General features: G+C 53.6%; 1 protein-coding gene across 1 annotated transcript in view; it reads right to left on the reverse strand.

Moving 5' to 3' along the window:
* The window catches only part of MFSD4A (major facilitator superfamily domain containing 4A), a 34,090-nt gene extending 13,538 nt beyond the window's left edge, over positions 1-20,552 (reverse strand). Inside the window, 6 exon segments of the mRNA NM_001131772.1 lie at positions 3,466-3,639; positions 4,677-4,792; positions 5,548-5,716; positions 8,751-9,011; positions 9,691-9,889; positions 20,293-20,552. Coding sequence (NP_001125244.1) covers positions 3,466-3,639; positions 4,677-4,792; positions 5,548-5,716; positions 8,751-9,011; positions 9,691-9,889; positions 20,293-20,522 — 1,149 coding nt within the window. The 5' untranslated portion in view covers positions 20,523-20,552.
* Between the last annotated feature and the right edge of the window lie 863 nt (positions 20,553-21,415).

Raw genomic sequence — 21,415 nt, forward strand, 5'->3', positions numbered from 1 at the left:
CAGGAGTTCGAGGCCAGCCTGGGCAACATAGTGAGACCCTGTCTCTCTAAAAAAAAAACAATAATAAATTTTAAAAATGCAATGCAAGCTATGTTAGATGGAAATGTGAAACATCACGGGACACCTGCATAAGTGCCATTTACTTCATAGCATGAATAAATGTATCTGTGAGATGCAAAAAAATAAAAAGAAAAAAAGAAAATGCATTGCAGACCTGCTTAAAACCTACTGGCTTCCTGCCCACTTAGAATAAAATTCAAAGCCCAGCTTACAAAACCCTGAGGATGTAGCCCCTGTTTACTTCCCCATCCTCATCTCTTTCTGCTCCCCACCCCCCACCCTGCCTACTGTGCTCCCCGCAAGTTAGCCTCCTACCCCCTAACCCAGGCCTTTGAACATGGGCCTTTGAACTTCAGCCAGGCCTGCTCACCTCCTGTCTTCAGGGGCTGGCACCCTCTTGATATTCAGTGTTCAACTTAGGAGTCTGGGACACATGCCGGGGTTTGGAAGCCGCCACTCCTGCTCCTCTTCTTCCACCTGGCTACCCCATGTACAAACCACATGCATTTCCAGCCATGCCTCAAAGACTGTCACCCTGAAAATCCCTAGATTTGGGGAAGTTTGAAAGACACCCAAGTCTTATTTTAGCCTTGGTGATAGAAGACTAACCAGGGCGAACTATCAGCTCCACCAACTCTCTTCCCACACAGTGTGGCCCCTGCCTCAGCCAGTGACTCAGTCTGGTACTGAGCCTGCACCCCACTGCCTATACCCCCTCACCCTCCATCTGTGCTGGGGCACACTGCCCTCCTCTGGCCAGCCGTAAGCTCCCTGAAAGCAAGAACCTTGTCTTCCAGAACTTGGCAGCCTGCAGTTTGCAGCAGGGCTTTGCACACAGCACAAACATACTAAGTCAGGAAGTAGCTGTTGAGCTCCAGGAGAATGCTGAGAACAGGGTGACCATTAATTTAACCTAGAGAGGAATACTCGGAAGTAGTCACAGTGAATATGACACAGGCACTTCGCATCTACACAGGAGAGGCTTGCTCAGGGCCACTCAGCTGCAGTTCCCAAACAGGGTGCCCACAAAAGCACCTGGAAAGCTTCCAAAACAACCCAGAGGCCCAGGCTCCTCTCCATACCTCCTAAATTAGAATCTCTGGGGTAGGGGTCCATGATCCTATTTCTCTCTCTTTTTTTTTTGAGATGAAGTCTTGCTCTGTCACTCAGGCTGGAGGGCAGTGGTGCCATCTCAGCTCACTGCAACCTCCATCTGCTAGGTTCAAGTGATCCTCCTCCCTCACCCTCCTGAGTAGCTGGGATTACAGGCAGGCGCCACCACGCCTGGCTAATTTTTGTATTTTTAGTAGAGATGGGGTGTCACCATGTTGGTCAGGCTGGTCTCGAACTCCTGACCTAGTGATCCACCTGCCTCGGCCTCCCAAAGTTCTGGGATTACAAAGTTCAGGTGTGAGCCACCGCGCCTGGCCTTTTCATGATCCTATTTTCAAAAAGCAGCTCCAGTGAATCTAATGTATTTGGGAGTCACTTGTTCCAGGACAGTGTTTTCCTAAGCTTGCTGGATGATCTAATTCCCCTGGGGCATTTGTTTAATATATAGATTGCTATGCCTCCTCCTGGACATTCGGATTCACTCAGACTGGGTTGGGCCCAGGAACCTGATTTTCCTTTTTAAAACCCAGCACTCCAGGTGAGTGTCTACGGGCAATGCCTAACACATGTGGATGCTTCAGACCTTTATTTTCCCAAACCCAGATTTCCACCCACTCTCCTCTGTCTTAGCAATTGGCCTTGTGTCTGCCCTAGACAGGAAAGCCAGGGCTGGCCACCATGTCTGTGCCCTTCCTCTTCTGGAACCTTTCCCCTTTGACATCGTTTCGCCCCAGCTCCGTGGACAGGGGCCTTCCTCCTTACTGAGCTTAGAGCTTCCTCCACTCCCGCTTTCCATCCCACCTCCCCTCTGTCAGGGCCTTCCTCACTCGGTTACTCTCTCACAATGGTATTTTCACAGACTCCTCCTCCTAATAGGTGTCCTCCCTTTATCCTGTACGATAAACAGGCCCATACCACCCCGAGTCCTGCAGAACACAACTCCCTTCAACTCAAAAATATTTACAAAGAGAAATTCCTCTACTGCTCATCTCCCTCTCACCCTCAACCTCTTGAGTTTGGGTTTATCACCTACCTCCCATCTACATTGAACTGAAATTTCTTTCTTGAGGGTCAACTAGCACAAGGTCAAATACAAAGGCCTTTCTTGGGGATCATGATCTTTGTCTCTGAAACTGCAACATTCTGTCCAAACCCCCTCTCTGCTAGAAATTCAACCAAGGAAATGCTTTCTTACCTGGGCTTAGTACCCTCACTGGGCTACTTGGAAAGGTAGTGAGTTGCAGTTACTAGAGGTGTTTAAGCAGACAGTGAACCCCTTGGAAGGGATGTTATAGGGGTGGCTTAAGCCTGATGGGAGGTTGGACTAGATGATTTGGCAGGAGTCTGTAATGTGGACCCCTGTGTCATGGATGGTGACATGGATGGACACCAAGGCAAGAGTCTTAACCCACTGCTCAGGCCCAGACCTCCTGCCTCCTAGGCAGATCAGTTCCTTGAAGGTCATCCTCCATGTCCTACCTACTTAGGAATCACCTAGGGCTAGGCAGAGTGGCTTACTCCTGTAATCTCAGCACTTTGGGAGGCCGAGGCGGGTGGATCACTTGAGGGGTCAGGAGTTCGGAGTTCAAGACTAGCCTGGCCAACGTGGTGAAACCCCATCACCATTAAAAATACAAAAATTAGCCAGGCATGGTGGTAGGCACCTGTAATCCCAGTTACTTGGGAGGCTGAGGCAGGAGAATCACTTGAACCTGGGAGACAGAGGTTGCAGTGAGCTGAGATTACACCACTGTGCTCCATCCTGGGTGACAGAGGGAGACCCTATCTCAAAAAAAAAAAAAAAAGAATCACCTAGGAGAGCTACAAAATGCAAATCCCCAGGCCCCAGCCCAGAGGCGGTGATTCCGAAGGTTGCGGGATCCCTGACCTCCACAGCTTTCCACTGACTGGAGGGCTCTGAGCAGCTGGGCACCAAGGTAAACACAGGAGGACCAGGGCCAGCACTGGCTTTCCTCACGCTCGTGGCCGGTTGTTGGCTGGGATGGGCTCCACACACTGCAGCCAGCACCTCCTACAGACCTTTCATGTTTTAAGGGTATAAGATCAACGGCCCAGAGAGGGGAAGAGACTTTTCATGGTCACACAGGTAGGCTCCACCTCCCAGGCTCCCACCCCTTCGTCGTCATCCTCTCTCTCCTCTCTTCCCTCTACTCTTGAGTTCCCATCCTGCTGGCAGAGTGCAGGCCTGGGCAAACGTCCTGGGGTAGGGCCAGGAGGAGAAGGCTTCTCCTGGATCTCTCAGAAGAGAGAGGAGGCTATTCAGCTGCTTACCACGTTGATGAAAACCATGGTGGCCGGCTTCATTCTTGAGGAGATGGGAATGGAAAGGAGCCGGCCCAGTGTGATAAAGCCCCAGAAGAGGCTGGGGAGGTAGCCGGCCACCTTGTGTCCCACAGACAGGGGCTTCTCCACGGCATAGCTGTACACGAAGGCGGAATAGGCACCCTGTGGAGAGAGCGGGTGCCGCTGAGCACACCTGCAGCCCAGCCAGACAATGACCCTCACAAAGGGAGCCCAGGCTGGGCAGGTGTGGGGAGGGCAGAGGGAGGACTGCCTGTTTCTGCTCCCAGAGGCTCAGCCAGGGCTGGGCTTGGGGTCAAGGCCACACAACACACTTGGCTCAAGCTGAGGACAGAACCTGGGGTACCTTAGCTTACAGACTGCACCGTGGAGATGTAGGGGTTCCAGAGAGGTGGCTCTGGATCTCCATGGGAGTACCTGCAGGGCCTGGGCAGACAGGCACTGCTCCCCACTTCAACCAGAGTAGAACACGACTTAAAAAAAAAAAAAAGGTGTGTGCAAGCATCTCGTTTTACAGATGAGAAAGCAGACAGAAGTGACTTGCCCAAGGTCACACCAAGTGCTGGAAGTCAACCAGTAGTGTCACGAGTACTTTCCACCAGGTCATCTAAGTTTTTAGGGCTTTTTCTCTGTAGAGGTCATCATATGGCAATCAGTTGATCAGCCATTCACGACTGCCCTAATATAATCCTAAGAAGTTTCTGGAAAAAGGTGCTAACCAATGTAACAGAGGTCACTAGTGGCATGAACAGCTGGGCCTAAATTCCACCTGAAGCTTGTTTGCAACACTGGCTCGAGACACCCAGGTTTGTAATGTATTCCAGGAAGCAAAGTGCCCTGTTTATATAGCATGACCTCTAATTGCGGAATAGGGCACCACCCCTTTAAAAAATGCAAGTAGCCTGTCCTTGACAACAAACCAGTTAGGCCCCCTACCTATAGCACTAACAAAAATAAAACAAAAATAAAAAACAATTGGCCAAGACAGAATCCCATAGTACCAATGTGCTGTGACTGATTCTGGAGACAGTCACTCTAGGACTTTAAATTTTTGAATCAACTGTACTCCAGGAGAGGTCTCCAGGAAACCTTCATGCTCCTCTCTTTCTCTTGCCTTTCCCAGACTGGAGTCTCGGGGTGAAGGGTCCCCCAATAGGGGGCACCCTCTGAGGCAGGCTCACCGTCAACCCATCCGTCATGAACAGGACCAGGGCGGCCGTGATGTGGATGGCAAAGAAGGAATAAGGGGCTCCTCTGAGGTTCTTCCTTTGGCAGCAGCTGAACAGGTCCTCATGCCCTGCAGGAGGCACAGGAAGAACAGGGGTGAATCTCAGCTTCTGCTCCCTCCCTCTGCATGTCCCAGGGCCGTGGCTGGCAGTCAGAAGAGCCCTGCAGGATGGGGCCCACTTACTGCCTCTACTTTCACTACCTTTCTGTTAGGAATAACCCCTGTCCATCTCCCAGTCTTGGTGGAACCAAGGCTCAGAGAGGTCAGGTGACTTGCCCAAGGTAACAAAAGGCAAGGCTGAGCAGAATGGAGGGTGAAGTCAGAAGTCTGCCTTCCTCATTCTCTTGGTCAGGTTGCACCATCAGGGCCAAGGTTTTTGTTTCTTTTTTTTTTTTTTTTTTTAAAAAAAAAAAGATTATCACCTGTGGCCGGGCATGGTGGCTCATGCCTATAATCCCAGCACTTTGGGAGGCCGAGGCAGATGGATCACCTGAGATCAGGAGTTTGAGACCAGCCCGGCCAACGTGGAGAAACCCCTTCTCTACTTTAAAAATACAAAAATTAGCCAGGTGTGGTGGCGTGCGACTGTAATCCCCGCAACTTGGGAGGCTCAGGCAGGAGAATCGCTTGAAGCCGGGAGGCAGAGGTTGCAATGAGCCGAGATCGCACCACTGCATTCCAGCCTGGGCGACGAGAGTGAAACTCTGTCTCAAAAAAAAAAAAAAAAAATCACCTGTGATCTAGGTTCACTCTCTCTGGGAGAGGGGTTACCAAGGAAGCCTCAACATGAGGCTGTGAGGATGCAGATTCATTAGAGCCCCTACCTGGGTGTGACTGAAACTTTGGGGGCAGTGAGGAGGCATCTTCCTTTTCAGGAGGCTGTGTCTCCAAGGCAAGCTCATCAGCAGACAGAAGCAGGGGCCTCCTCTGGGGACAGCAGGTCAGCAACCGCTCCTTGGACAGCAACATCAGCACAGCCATGGGCACTGGAAGCTGGGGAGCAGGCAGAGGGTCAGGAGAGCCCTGTCCTGAAGCTCCCCCTTCCCACGCCTGGCCTCTGCACACACTGCATGTGCATAGTCCTGGGAGAAGACAGCTCTTTTCTAAGGGTGCCCAGCTAAGAGCTGAGCCATCCCAACCTAAGAAGCCGGGTGCCTCGACCAAGGTAGCAGTGGGGAGGCCTGCTGTAATTGCTGCCTGATCACCATACTCGCTTCCCTGAAAAGACAGATATTTGTCACATGCAAAGCTTAGACTCAAACTCTCTGCTGGCCCAGAAGAGGTGCTGGGGGTAAGCTTGCTGGAGTGTCACACCTCACACTCCTTCATGCTGGTGGGTCGCGTGATGCTTTACAAAGCAGCTTTGCTTTTGGGCATCACATCTCTACAAAATATGCTGGGGGATGTTATCACTTAGTCATAACCTGTTAGAACTGGAAGAGATCTGAGGGGTAAACTAGAGACCGAGAGACTGCCCTGGTCACACAGTGGACTCGGGGCAAAGCCAGAATGGAGCCTGGCATCCTGATTCTTCCAGCGCTATCTCCACCTAAGGAGCTGCCTTGGTGATGTTGATCCTAGCAGGGCACAGAGGCTCTCCTCAGGGGCTTGAAAACAAAAACGTGATCTCCTTTTGATTGAAAAATGCATGTTTACGAGCAGCCCGTACACATAAGCCCAATGTTCAGTTTGCTACTATTTATGCTAAATCGGAACTCCTTCAGAGCAGTGGGAAATGGCTCCTGCTTCTGACGTTGCTTGGGGAAGCCTCCACCACCTCCCTCAGGGGCCCCTGCTTGTGTCTCACCACCCTGGTTGACAGGAAGTACTGCATCAAGTCTAACTATTGTCCTTCCTGCTGCAACTTCAGCCCAGTTCCTTTCACTTAGGAAAGACAGGAAGCCCAGGGAGCTGCAGATGTCTCCCAGAGGCTGGTGAGAGTGCCCAGCTATTGGGCTCTTCCCGGCCTGCGGGAGAGGCACAGGGTAGAGATGGAAGGCCGGCAGACTGCCAGCCCCTCCCTGGTGTTGTTCTGGGGGAGCCCTTCCCTGTGCCTGGAGGCAGGCTGGCTCTCACCAGTATTTCCTCAAGTCACCTAACAGGAGTGAAAGACAAAAACCACCCCTGTGTTGGCACCTCCCTATGGTGACCTTGGGAGCCTTTCTGCACACTCAAAAAGAAGTCAAGGTCAGACATGGCCCCTGGCAGTCAGGCCTGAGTGGGGAGAGAACAGCCCCTGCTGAGCCCTAATGGGGGAGACACAGCCCTCCCTCCAGTGTGAGGGGGGAAACAGGAAACCCACCCACAAAGGCCTGTAGTGGCAGAGTGCCTGAGTGAAAGCCAAGGGGAAACAGCTGTACAAGAGGCGTGATCGCTCAGGTGGGGCTTTCCAGGGAGGTGGGTGCTGGGAAGGGCTTCACAGAGGATTGGCTGGCATTGCTGGCAGGAACACGCCCAATTTTATAAGAATTCCATTCAGGGAAGGCAGCCCCACCTTAAAAGTCAGAGAAGGGCAGGTGGGGTGTGCACGTGTGTGTGCGTGTGCACCCACATGAGTACATGCACAGCCCCATCTTCCTCTGTGCTGGACTGTTTATTTTCAGACACAAACCAATAGAAAAAGTCCGGAAATCCTGCAGCAAACAAAGTCTCTCCAGTCTGCACTTCATGGGGCAAGAGAGAACAAACCTTGGGCTTAAGCCGGACCTTCCGGCTTCCTGGTCTGGGAGTCTCAGCCTAGAGGTTCTACTGACACTGCTCCTTCCCTTCGCAGGTCCCTCCTGGAAGGAACAGGCCCAAAGCCGCATTCTTTCCAAAACAATGGATGGGCATGGGCCGAAAAGGGAAGGAGCAGACGGAGAGGGTGCATTTATGAGAGCCCGCAGAGGAGATTCGGGCCAGGGAAAGGAAATCTACAAAGGAAAGGAAGGAAAAGGACCGGTGATGAGGGGGCAGCAGGTAGATGGTCTATGCTGAGGGTCAGGGCTTCCAGCCGGGCTCAGCCTCCTATCAGTCCCTTGTCAGGGCTTTGAGCTGGTGATGGCATGACTCCCCCACCCCTGCCCTGCTGCTCGCTGGAATGGTGGTCTCAAAGGCTCCTTTCAGTGCTATGTGTGTGGCATATTCTGAGGCTCAGCAGCAGCTGGGCAGCTGCTCTAGTGCCTGAGTCCAGCCCACCTGCCCCAGGAGAGCTGATAAGTCCACCCACTGCAAAGAGAGGCTCTAAGCCACCATGACAAGCAGCATGGTGCCTCCATCCCACAGCCAAGACAGTGGCCACTAGAATGCTCCCCACCCCCAGCCCAGGAGCCAGGGATGCGCTGGTGTTCCTGACAGTCCTCCCCAAGCCAGGCGGATGGGGGTAGGGGGTCTCCCCACCTGACGCTCTGGCTCCAGTCTGGGCTCACGTGGGAGATCCCAACTTGGGTTTGCAGAGCACCAGAGGAGGTTTCCAGCCAGAGGCCAGAGTCAGTGCTGACTTGGCAGGGGTGTACAAAGCGGGCCTCAGTATCTGACGCAGTCATGGGGTGAAGTGATCTCTTGCTGTTCCCACCATAGGCTGCCTTCGCAGGCAGGGCCCTTCAGAGGTCATCTTGTCTGTCTCCCAGCCTCCACAGGAGCCCCTGACTGCAGGGCACAGGAGAATCCCACCATCGATGAAGGGACCCAGAGAAAAACCTGCCACTTCCTGCCAGGGTCTGTCCAGGGCCCACTTCATCTGGCCTTGGAGGAAAAAACTAGTTTCCCACAGAACCTCAGATAATTCTAAAGTTGACCCTGATTTTCACTGCACTCAGCTCATTGTTTTACCTTCCTTGAGAACTGCAATCACAGGTCGCTGAAGGATGGTGGAGTAGTGTGGGGGATCCCGGGGAGGGTTTGTCCTCCCATCCTCCTGCCTCTGGGATGCACACCTCAGCCCCAGCACGTTTCTCAGCATCTGAAGAATCTGCACTGGGTGTGGGGTGGACTGGCATGTGTGGACTGTCCACTAGCTCCCTACCTGGCCCGCCCCAGGGACACTCACATTGATGAGGGCCATGATCCAGAAGGCATAGGACACTCGGGTCCCTGACCCGTCCTTTGGAGTCAGCCCCGGGAGCGTCTGGTTGGACCAAGGCTTGGCATCTACATGGTGCTGGCCCAGCACCCTGGAGACGTGGAACAGGTGGCCTCGGGAGGTGGTGTTGGCTGTGCTATTGGCAGGCAAGCAGTTGGCCTCAGACAGGAAAGGGTCAGCAATAAGGGGACTCAGCAGAGCACCAAAGCCCACGAAGAAATGGAGCACCTGGGGACAGAGGAGAGGTGGCGGGTGGGGGTGTGGCTCAGTCTTCAGCCCGGGGAAGCGGTGGCCTGGCCTCCAGCCCAGAGTACCCACACTGAGCCCCCTCCACCAACCCCACCCTCTGCGCCCAGCCCCGGAATGGGGACCACTGGGGGTAGGAAGCAGGAGAGGTAAGGGGAGGTGAGGAGTGACACTCCTTTCTCAACCACCCTGCCAGCCTGGGATGACTCAGGTGACAGTGCCCAATTCCCTCCCCATCTCTGTTAATCCCCAGCTGGGACTGATCCCCATGTTAGCATCCACTAGCTAACACCCTAAAGGGAAGGGGGCACAAATGGGGAAGGGCTGGCTGAATCCTGGGCACAAAAAGGGAAGGGCTGACTGAATCCCGGGGGGAGAAAGAAGAAGAAAGGAGAGAGAGGGAAGGAGGGGAAGGAGAGGGGAGGCAAGCCCTGAGTCATACCCCCTTTCCAGTTCGCAAAGAGCTTTCTTTCCCTGGGACACCCTGCAGTGAGGGCAGGGGTCACTGCTCTGCTTTAGAGATGGGAAAACCGAGTCCAGAACTTACTAACCCAGCTGGTAAGTGGCCCCCTGGGGGAGGAGGCTGGGAGAGACTGAGGGGGCCTAGGGAGCTCCCATGCCCTCCCCAGCTCCCAGCCCTGTGCCTGCTGGCCGGGCTTACCTGGAGGAAGACGGCCGAGTCCTTCTGGTACATCCTCACCAGCTGCATGTTGGCCACGGTGTCGATGCAGCCCATGGCCAAGCCCGCCAGCGCCATGACTAAGGCCAGCACCTTCACGTCGCGGCAGAAGGGGATGACGGCAAACACCAGGGAGATGGCCAGAGAGGAGGTGAACAGGGCCCATAGTGACTGGGCCAGGCTGCAGGAGGGAAGGGTGATGTCAGGGGAGGGGGCTGGAAGCATCCCCTCCCCCTTCTCCTCCATTCACTGGGTGGTCTGGGCAGCCAAGACATTTCTCCCCCTCTGGTAGAAAAGGAAGAGAGCTGAGGAAGGAGCTGCTCACTTATTAGCTGTGGGCAAGTTGTCAAAGTCTGCTCAGATAACAATCTACCTCACAAGGTGGCTGCAGGGCACTTCACAAAGCCTAGCCACTAGTATTCTACTTACAAACAATTGCGTGTTATTTCCTTAAACCCTAAATTGTTTACTTAAAAGCAATTAAATGCAAAAATATTTCCTACCCTTTTCAGGGAACCTGTTTTGAGCATCTCAAGAGCCATGTATCATAGACATGCAACCGCAGGTGGGACCCAGATGGAACCTGAGCCCAGAAGTCCCAGAGCTGGGCATTTCCTCCTGCCCAGGAATTGGTGCTGGCTGCCCTGTTCCCTCCCCACACAGGAATGGTGAGGCAGCCATTGCTTCACAGGCACCCGGCCTGAGCCGCCCACACCAGCGCCCACAGCCCAGGTATTGAGGTGATTTGGTGACCCCTGTAGCAGGCAGAGGTCGCAGGCTCTGTGCCTGGCAAATGTGCAGAAGTGGGGAAAGGAGGCACTGTGGCCATACACACTGAAAGGTGACCATGTTGATCTTCCCCTTCTTCAGATAATAGAAAAGCCCACAGCAGGCAGGGGGAGGGCCTGCTACCCTACCAGTGAATGAATGAATGAATGGGTGGAGTGTCTAAGGCTCTGTCAAGGTCTTTTTTCAGACACTCTGCCCAATAACCAGAATCTCAGAGAAAGGATAAAGACTTGTATTTTCTGAGACCAGTCTGAAAGTCTAATGTCAGAGAGGAGAGACTGGGCAGCAGGAAGGTTCTGGAGGTTGTAGAGGAACTTTCTCAGATTATGAAAAGGGAGAGAGCCCCCCGCCCCATCAGCCTCCAGTGTGGCTGCTGGACCTGGAAAGGTGGGAGCTGAGAGAGGGGAGGGGGAAAGGCCTCTCTGAGTTTCACACTGAAAAAAAAGGGGAGGGCCCCAGCGATCCCTCAGGCTGTCTTCCCAGATCTTCTGCCCCTGACCCCCTTGGCTCTTGGCCTTGGCCCTCAGCCATCTCGTCTTGCCCCATCTTTGATTAAATCCTCTATCAGAACGGCTCTGCTGATACAGCAGTTCGTTATTTTCTCCTTTCTTGTTTCCAGGCTGATCTGCTGGGGAGATTACCGATCATGACAGTCATGACCCCAGCGTGTTCCCAGATCAGAACTCATGGGGGAGGGGAGGGGGACCAACCTCAAGGCCAGCTGTTAGAAGGAGATGGAGGGAGAGTGCGTCATGGGGAGGCAATGCTAACACACACCATGGGCTGATGAAACAGCAGGCTGCTCATCATAGTTCTCTCTCTTTCCCCGGACAAGACAGACTAGGCAGCCTCCTGGGTGGCCTGACTTCAGGGATAGCCAGAGGTCCTCCCACTGACACAGGTACCAGGACATGACATTTCCACCACCTCACTCACCACTTTGCGGTAAGCAGGGATGCCCCAAGGCAAGTGCAAAAACTCTCTTGAAGAACTAGCTCATTATCATTATTGCCTTTCAATCCTGCAGGAAAGTGAAGTCATCCATCCATCCTGCAGCAGAGTCCTGAGGGGAACGGGACCTGGGATCAGTAAACTGACAAGGGCAGGGGCTGCGCAGAGGTATGGGAAAGGAAACCAGGATAATAGCGAGTGCTACTATGGTCTGCTGACAACTGCTAATGTTTGTCATTTGGTGCATATGACAAGGCTATGAGGCAGGCTTTGTCGTTGTGCCCATTTGACCCGTGAGTAAACTCGGGCTGAGAAAAGCTAAGATAGCAGCAGACAGAGCCTGAACTCTAACCAAGGTCTTCTGGTTTGATAGTCCCTATGCTATGCTGCTTTTCCAGGGAGGAGTGTATGTGCGTGCACATGTGAGTACATGTGTATGGATATGTGACCGAGTTACTCGCTAATGGCTCCACTCAGAACCTCCTGCAAATGCAGGAGGGGAGAGGAAGGAGCCACGGACCCAACCAGGCTGGAGAGGGGAGTGCCAGCCAAGAATAGGAGGCCAGATTCTGCAGAGCGTTGAATGGCAGGGCTAGGAAGCACTGGAGAGCAGCTGCAGTCTCTAGAACATGCGCCTCTAACACCCCTCTGCGGGGGTTAGCAGAGATCCACATGCTTGCGAGCATCACTGCTGGCTCCACCACCTTCCCCAGGCATCTGCCTCTGCCTGTTCATTGTGGAAGCCATGCCTGGCCCCATGTTCGGCTCTGCAGAGACGCTCAACCCAGGTTCCTGGATGTGGCTAGTGACCTGCACAGTGCTTGGGGAATGCTTGTCTTGCCAGCCCACATGGGATGGCCTGGTAGAAGGGACTGGGCACTGCTGGGAGGCCGATGTGGGGGTTTTGCTAGTTTATCTGATAAGGGTGACAGAGATAGAGGCAGAGAAAGAATCATGTAGGGACGGGTTGCCAGGAAGGTGCCCGGTGTACAGTGGGGATCGGGAAAAGGAGAAGGGGTCAGTAAGGGCTGGAAGGGGTCAGGAAGCCCTGTCCAGGTCTCATCTCTGTCCTGTTCACTGCTCTCTGTCTCCTCTCACTTGTCATTCTTGAGAAGGACACTAGGTGCCCATTGGGGGTATGGTTTGTCCCAGGCTCAGCCACAGGTAGGAGGGAGGGATAAAGAGAGAAAAGACGGAAAAGGGAGGCTGGAGAGAACCACGCCTGGGAAATCCCCTCCCTGCATCTCCCTGGGCTGTGATTTTAGTATGATAGGCCTGGAGGTTAGGGCGATGGAGACCTGTTCCCAATAAATGGGGACATCTGTATCACAGGAAATCTTGTCTGTAGATCCCAGGCTGCCCACCCTCCCCAGTTGCTTCCACAGGGCTGTGCCTGGACATTCCAAACATCAGCCTGAACAAATTTCTTTAGAATGATATGCTGTTGCCAAGGAAAAGGAAGTCCCAGACACATCCCAGAGCCAGACTGAAATACATTTATTGCCTGTTTTAAATGGCTTGGTCAATAGCCCCTTCTAGGAATGTGCATCATTAAAAATTATGGAATAACCATGTCAAAATAGTTTTGGCATCCAGGATGGAGTGCGATCTGGAATCAGAATACTAGGTTCTAAGTCCACCTCAGCCACTTCCCAGTGATGTGGCTTGGGCAAGCCACTTATGCTTAGCCCCTCTGAGCCTCAGTTTCCTCCGCTGTAAAATGGGGATAACAAGCTCTGCATGAGGTTGAGGCTGCCACAAGGAGTCCATGTGACGTGACATTTCATCCTCCTTTGCTCACTCTCTGGGATTTTCCCCTGGCCACCTGCCACCCGTCCCAGGTGCTCACTGCCTCCCTGCTGGCCCTGGCTTCCCCAAAGAACAATGTTGGGCCTAGAGAACTGCACTGAGCTGGCAGGGTACAGAGACCAGCGCCAGCTCCCAGATTCTACCCTCCCAGGCCTGCCCCTATTCCTGCTGCAATGCCCTTTGGGGTGACCCTCGAAGGCTGGTCCAGGAACTGTTGGAGGGAGGTACCCCTGCTCCTACTCCTTGTCCCCTGCCCCACTCACTCCCCACCCTGGGCAGCGTCCCAGCTAAGGTGGCAGCAATGACATGAGTCCTGTCCCTCATTTTACAGATCAGGAAACTGAGGCCCAGATAGGGGAAAAGAGAGGAGTAGAACTGAGCCAGGATCCAAAGTCTTGGCTCCCAACCCAGGCAAAGCCAGCAGAGTGGCAGAGTGGCATTGGTCTTCCCTCCCCTGGTCCTGGGCTCACAGGTTAATTCAGGCCAATTAGAGAAAGAGCCTCACTTTCCCCAAGGCCCAGAGAGACCCAAGAAATAGCCTGGACAGTCTGGAAAACCTACTTCAGGAAGTCTCAGAAATGACCAAGTTACTTATTAATGGCTCCACACAGAAGGTCTAAGTGGGAGAGGGAAGAGGAGGGAGCTAGAGTTCTCCCCCAGGTGAGCTGTGGCTCTGCTGGAGCTGCCTGCCCAGCCCCTCTTGCTGGGTGACCTTGACCTGCTGCCGCCCCCTTCAGCCCCATGCTCTGCCTTACTCACAGGGCACACATGATCACTTTGACCTTGCTCTGCCTTGGGCACCTGTTCTTGCCTTCCTGGTTCTGTGAAAAGAGGAGGGAATAGCTGGCTCCAAAACAGGGGAAGGGCCCGAGCAGTAAGATGCCAGGCAGCCCATTCCTGCCTGCCACCCCAGGGGTGGGGAAGAATGCTGCTGAGGCCCAGCCCCCATGCCACCCTGGGTAGGGCCTGATGGCATTGCCATTCTCTTCACATGTTTGTCCCAGGTGATCCCTCTGCCCAGCAGGGATGCTTAGGACATCTTCCTCCCACCTCTCCCCTCCCAGCCTGGAAGATCTCCTTCCTCGAAGGACCAGGGGAGAGGGGCAGAGAGCAGAACTGTGGAAGAGTCACAGATGGAAGTGTCCCTAGCCCCTAACCACCCCAAAGGGGCAGCAGCCCAGAAGGAGATGGTTTGGGGACCTGGGACAAGAAACCAGGAGACAAAGGACCCCCTGGGAGCTAGGACAGGCTGGTGACTCTATCTCAGGCCAGGCTGATGGGGAAGGGGCAGCTGAGACTGAGGGCAAGGCCGGGGTAAAAAGGCCCCCCTCTAACTTGGTCACCCCAGCCTTCACACTGACACCTCAGTTGTTAAGGGCCCCATGTTAAAGCTGGAGAGATCCAAAGGGAGGGGCAGACAAACTGGTCTTTGGGGAGATTCCAAGCCACGGCAGGACCACCCCGTTAGACTCTGAGGTTGGGAGCTGCAACTTGTGCATGATGGCATCCCCTGGGGCCCACCGTGGTGCTGGGCACACAGGGTGTGCTCGTTAGATGTTGGTTGAGCTTGAACTTGCAGTCTGTTCACTTGGAACACCTCTCCCTCAATTCTTTGCATGCCTGGCTCTCTCCTGTCATGCAAGAGTCAGCTTTAATATCATCTCCCCAGAAAGGGCTTCCTTGATCACCTAGCTAAGTAGCCCCCAAAATGTGCCACTCTCCATGCTACCCTGCTTGATTTCCTTCATTTCACAATGTAAAGTTCTCCAGAGTGTGGGCTCCAAGAGTGCAGTGACTTTTACTTTGTCTATTGTATTCACCCTTAAAACAGGATCTGGCTCAAGAGGTATTTGTTGAATGAGTGAATTAATGGGTGATATAAGTTTTGAGATTTTTGTTTTGGTTTTTGAGATAGGGTCTTGTTCTGTTGCTCAGGTGGGAGTGCAGTGGTGCAATCATGGCTCACGACAGCTTCAACCTCCAGGCTCAAGTGACCCTCCCACTTCTGCCTCCTGAGCAGCTGGGACTATAGGTGTGCACCACCATGCCCAGCTAATTTAAAAATTTTTTTGAGACAAGGTCTCACTTTGTTGCCCAGGCTGGTCTTGAACTCCTGCCCTCAAGTGATCCTCCCACCTTGGCCTCCCAAAGTGCTGGAATTACAGGTGTGAGCCACCGAACCTGGATTTGAGGTTTTTTTAACTTAAAAAAAATTGATATATAAATTACATAGTATAAAATTCACATATTTAAGCGTACAATTCAATGGTTTTTAGACTATTTGGAGTTGTAAAACCATCACTACAATCTACCTTTAGAGCATTTCTGTCACCCCAAAAAGAAATCTTATATCCAGGCCGGGCGCAGTGGCTCACACCTGTAATTCCAGCACTTTGGGAGGCCAAGGTAGGCGGACTGCTTGAGGTCAGGAGTTTGAGGGCAGCCTGGCCAACACGGTGAAACCTGTCTCCACTAAAAATACAAAAATTAGCTGGGTGTGGCAGTGCATGCCTGTAATCTCAGCTTCTAGGGAGGCCTGAGGCATGAGAATTGCTTGAACCCGGGAGGCGGAGTTTGCAGCGAGCCGAGATCGCGCCACCTCACTTCAGCTTGGGCAAAAGAACAAGACTATGTCTCAAAAAATAAAAATAAAAAAGAAATATTATATTCATTAGTAGTCACTCCCCATTCATCTCCACACCTTACCCTTAGCCCTAGGCAACTACTAATTTACCTTCTGTATCTGCAGATTTCCTTATTCTGAACTTTTACATAAATAAAATGATACAATATGTGATCTCTTGTGTCTGTCTTCTTTCACTTAGCGTAGTGTTTTCCAGATCATCCATGGTATAGCATGTGTCAGTATCTCATTCCTTTTTATGGCTGAGTGATATTCCGTTGCATGGATACACCACTTTTTTTTTTTTCTTTTTTTGAGACAGAGTTTCGCTCTTGTCACCCAGGCTGGAGTGCAATGGCACAATCTCGGCTAACTGCAACCTCCGCCTCCTGGGTTCAAGTGATTCTCCTACCTCAGCCTCGCGAGTAGCTGGGATTACAGGCACGCACCACTATGCCTAGCTAATTTTTGTTTTTGTTTTTTTTAAGTAGAGACGGGGTTTCACCATGTTGGCCAGGCTGGTCTTGGACTCCTGACCTCAGGTGATCTACCCGCCTCAGCCTCCCAAAGTGCTGGGATCATAGGAGTGAGCCAACGCGCTGGGCCAATCCACCACATTTTTGTTTTGTTTTGTTTTGACACTGGAGTCTCACTATGCTGCCCAGGTTGTCTTTGAACTCCTGGGCTCATGCGAGCGTCCCACCTCAGCCTCTCAGGTAGCTGGAACAACAAGGCATCCACCACCACACCTGGCTGGATAGACCACGTTTTTGTTTGTCCATCCATCCGCTAATGGACATTTGCTTTGTTTCTACTTTTTGACTGGGATGAATAATGCTGCTATGAACATCCACGTACAGGTTTAGTGTGTGGACATACATTTTCAGTTCTTTGGGGATCATACCTGGGAGTTGGGACCCTATGATAGCCCCATGTTTAGACTGATTTTTAAAATAAAGACAATGTCTGGTACTGGATGCTCAGTAGGCTTTTGGCACAGGTTTGTTGCATGCTGATTGGTAGACAAGGTGCTGGAGGGAGAGGCAGAGGCTTTCTGGATGGGAGACCAACCAGAGCCCAGCTCAAGGGGAGAAGTTGTTTTGTCCTGTGTTCCAGGGACGGGAGGGGGCCAGCACGTCTGGGGGTGGCCTGGGCAACTGGTGTATGGAAGAGAGGGTTTGGTGCAATAGCCAGGAGGGAGTCATAGCTAGGTCTGGGGCAGGGTAGGACTTGCAGATTAGAAGGAATTTGAGGGGGAAAAAAGGGAGGAAAAGAGAAAGTGAATAGGGCAAAGAGAGGAAGAACTCAACAGATCCTCTGACGAACCCTCTGTTAAGAGAGCATGGACAGGGGAAAGGCCAAGGTGAGGCTGGGAGAAGCCTGGGGAAGCACTGAAAGTTGTTTACTTACGCTGATGCCTCCGAGATAAAGGGGTCTCCCAACTGCCTAGGGCGGTTAGACTGGTCCCCAAGAAACCAGGAAAAATCCTAACCTTTAATCTAAATACCCCTTCCCCTTTCCTGCCTGACAAAGCACATACCTACACACCCTTGCCAACCAGGTGGCTTTTTGTTTTTCTCTGAGAGAGTGAGCAAGCTGGTGCTGCCCTGAGCTCAAGTCTTCCCCTGCACCCACTCCAATAGCCAAGGCTCTCCACTTTCCACACGTAGTCCTCCCAAAGCACATCCCTATGGAGGCCCCATTCTGCCTGCACCCTCAGTCTAGGCCCAGCAGTAGGCAGGACCTGACTAGGAACCCACGAGAAAGACACTGCCCCCAACTCTCCTCTCCCATGTGTCATCCTAAACTTTCTCCCACTCCCCCGCAACAGCTGGCTCTCACAGATTTGTTAAAGCAATCCCCCACTCACAAGTATAAACCAAGTGAGAGTGTTAGCTGGTAATCACTTAAGCTGCAAAGCACTTGCTTGCAGGGGTATTGCATTTTAACTGAGAAATGGTCCCATGGAATCCAGCTTCAAAGCTTTGTTGCAGGGCTGGTGGAGCTCCTGTCTGGGGGGATGGGAGACTGTGATGAGAACTGCCCAGAGTCAGCAAGGTAGTGGGAGATTGTCGCCTACACTCAAGGCCACCCCTGGACATCCCTCTGTTTCCACTGTATATCTGCTTTGCTCTTAACCAAAGGAAGGAGTTCTTCATGGCATTTTGTCTTGGGGGTAGGAGGACTGAGGTTCAGATTTTAAACCTCAACCACTGATAGGATCTACCCCACCCCCCAAAGATCCCAGCAGGAAGCCCCAGAGGGTCATCATTACATTCCCAGAAGTTGTCAGAGCTCAGGAATACCCAGCCCATGAGCATCCTTAGGGCTACTCATCCCAAACCTGTGCCTGATCTGCAGAGTTTATACTGATGACTCACAAAGCAAGAGGCATTGCCTAAGTATCTGTCTTAGAGACAACACCTGGGTTCAAATTCTGGCTAGGCCTCTTCTTAACAACCATGTGATGTGGGCCAAGTTTCTTAACCTCTCTGTGCCTCCACTTCCTTATGCATAAAATGGAGATAACAGTACTACTTTGCAAGGTGGTTGTGAAGATTAAATGGGCTGATACATGTGAAGTACTATGAATAGTGCCTGGCACACAGTTAAGTGCAGAATAAAGTTAGTTATCATTGTTACCATGATTTTTTTTCTCTTCTGTGAGCCAGTTCCTGCTGCAGGGTTCTCTCTGCTGCCTGTTCAGAGCCCCCTGTTGGGTAAGCAGTGCTGAGGGAGACACAAAACTACCCAGGAAGAGATGGCCCAGCTGGGTGGGTGTGCATCTCTGCTGGCTTCACGAACCCTGCCCTGCCAACCTGTCATTTCAAATCATCCTCCTTCCCCTCCGTGTTCTTTGCACTACATATGTTCTTTAAAAGTTCCAGGTAAAGGAGCTTTTGTAAGTCAAAGTACTTAAAACCGAAAAACCTCTGCTAGCCACAGATACTTTGTTTCTAATTAAACCTCTAGGCAGAATGAATCTTGAGCTTGTTCTTAAGATTTTCTGAATCTTCTGTATATTCCAATCCTGTACCACACCCACAAAACACTGGTGTACACAAGGAGACTTGCTTTTTAAGAGGAGAATAATTTGGTTTACAAGAGGATTTGGGGAAAATGAGGATAATCACTTCCAAAATTGGTCATGTTTTTAAGGCTTAAAGTGGGGTCCATCTGTACTGACACCTGTGCTCCCTCCACCAGCTCTGGAAGCAAGGTGGATGGAAACACCTGCCCTCATGAACACCTCTAGGCGTGAGCCAAAGGGCATGACCACAGCCCAGAACGGCCCCTCCAGAGGTTTCTCTGGGATAGCCCAACTGTGGTTTTGTCTCCAGGCCGGCTGCTTGCTCGACTGAGTCCATGGGATCTAGGAAACCACTCAGCCAGGAGCCGGGACTGGGGAAATCAAGCAGCAGCCTCTGGCTTGCAAGTCATCTATTCCCTATTCTATTATGGGTCTCTGTTTTCCATGCTGCACTGGGAGAGTGAATCTGGCTCTTTCCACAAGGGCCCCCGGAGGTGGCCCTGCCCAATTTAAGGCGAGAGAATAAGGCTCTGCAATGGTGTCAAAGGGGGATTTCTGGGGGTGGTGCCAGGGAGAGTCCAGAGCCCTGTCCTGGGGCAGAGGCCGAGCAGGAGTAGGATAAGGTGGGTGGGGAGTGGAGGGGAACCTTGGCACCAGGGCTGGAGAGTCACCTTACTAAGCTATGGGTAAAGTGTCCTGCCCCTCCCAACCTGGCCTTAACGGTGAGGTCCTGTGTGTCTCGGGGACCAATGCAGGAACCATGTTCTGGCTGCCTCAGGAGGAGGGCTACACAGAACCCACTAAACCCCGTGGCTACCCGGGGGAAGGGACAGCCTGTGTTAGCTGATGTGGAGCTGCCTACAGTGGAGCCTGGCCCTGAGAATCAGTCAAGCCGCAGGCCACCTCCAGCACCCTGCACCGCCACAGAGCTGGCCCTCCCACGGTCCTTCCACCTCACTGCCAATCCCGCCCCCGGCAGCCGGGGCTACTGACAAACCCCAGAGGAGCTGTGTAAGAGGGGCACCCTCCCCACCTCTGCAAACTCCATCACTCCTCTCCCCACGGGGCGGTGGGTGGGGGAAGCAGGTGGGAACTGGTTTTATCCTCTCACAGGGATGAGTGATAACAAATAAATAAGCCAGAAGTCACCTTCAGTCTCTGGAGAGAGTTTTCCAGGGAGAGCTGCGGGGGAGGGAGGGAGGGAGGCAGCTCTTCGGCCAAGGCGGAGCTGGGAGGGGTGGTCGCGGCCGGGAGGCGGGGGCGACGGGCAGCCCCACGGGGCTGGGGCAGAGGCCGGGTCGCGGGGCGGGAGGGAAGGGTCGGCCCGGCGAGGGTGGGTGCCGGGGGCCGCGGGGCGGGGGCGCACGGGCGCGGCACTCACGTCCTCTTGAAGACGCCCCCGAGGGCGCTGCCCAGCAGGAGGCAGAGCTGCTGCGAGAAGAAGACCCAGGAGATCTGGGGCAGCGAGCTGTGCGTCTGGCAGCGCAGGTCCAGCAGCGTGGGCCCCAGGAAGGCGATGCACAGGCCGAAGCTGAAGAAGACGCTCCAGTAGGTGAGCGTGGGCTGCAGGTTGCGGCGGAGCAGCCCCGACACGCGGCCGTCGCAGCCCATGGCGCAGGCTGGCGGGCTCGCGGATCTGGTCCCGGCGAGCCCGGTGCCCGAGTGCCGCCCGCGGGAGGGCCGGCCGGGCTGGGGAGGCCCGCGGCGGGGAGGGAGGGGCGGGGAGGGGCCGCCCCAGCGAGGGGCCCCGCCCTCGGGCCCGGGCGGCGGCGGGGGCGCCTCTGCGGCGGGTGGGCAGTGCGTCCGCTCCCGCGCCTTCCCCGTGCGGTGCCAGGCGCCGGCCTCCCCCTCCTACCCAAGCGCACAAGCTCGCCCTCCCCCGGCTGCGGAGACCAACCGGCAGCCGCGCTGCCCCCCGCCCGCTCTCCCTCGACCAGTCCCACCAGCCTCCGGATGCAGCCCCCAGGGACCGAGGGGCCCGAGCGCCCATTTTAGAGCCCGGCAGATGGAGAGCCCGAGACATCCTGTATCTCCGGATAAGGCTAGGGGCCCTCTCGCCGCACCCGGGCTGTGGCAGTGGAGGAAACCCGGACCTTTAAACCTAGGCGCTTCACAGATGGACTTCGAGGGTCTAACGGCACCCCCCTTTCCCCCAGAACAGAAGGCAAAATCTTGTTGTACATATGTTTCTTCTTGGGAGAGTATTCGTGCGTGCATGGCTTTCATTAGAACCCCAAGAGGTTAATCACATTGCCCTTTAGAAGGAGAACCCTAGAAACTCAACATCTTCCTCACACTAAGCTCCCTGGAAGGGCCTGAGATGAGGCCCTCCTCTCCACCTGGCCAGGTGCGGGAAGGAGGAGGATGACGCTGGTCTGTGCTGACTCTGTCTCTCTCCTAACTAGTTGGAGGAGGGCAGAGAGGGAAGGGCCGCGTCCTGGAGGAACCCCGGGAGGAATTCTGAAATAATCTCCTGGAAAAAAAAATTTAAAAAGAGGTCTGGG

Source organism: Pongo abelii, chromosome 1 (genome assembly GCF_028885655.2).
Source record: "Pongo abelii isolate AG06213 chromosome 1, NHGRI_mPonAbe1-v2.0_pri, whole genome shotgun sequence".
In the NCBI taxonomy this organism is placed as follows: Eukaryota; Metazoa; Chordata; class Mammalia; order Primates; family Hominidae; genus Pongo; species Pongo abelii.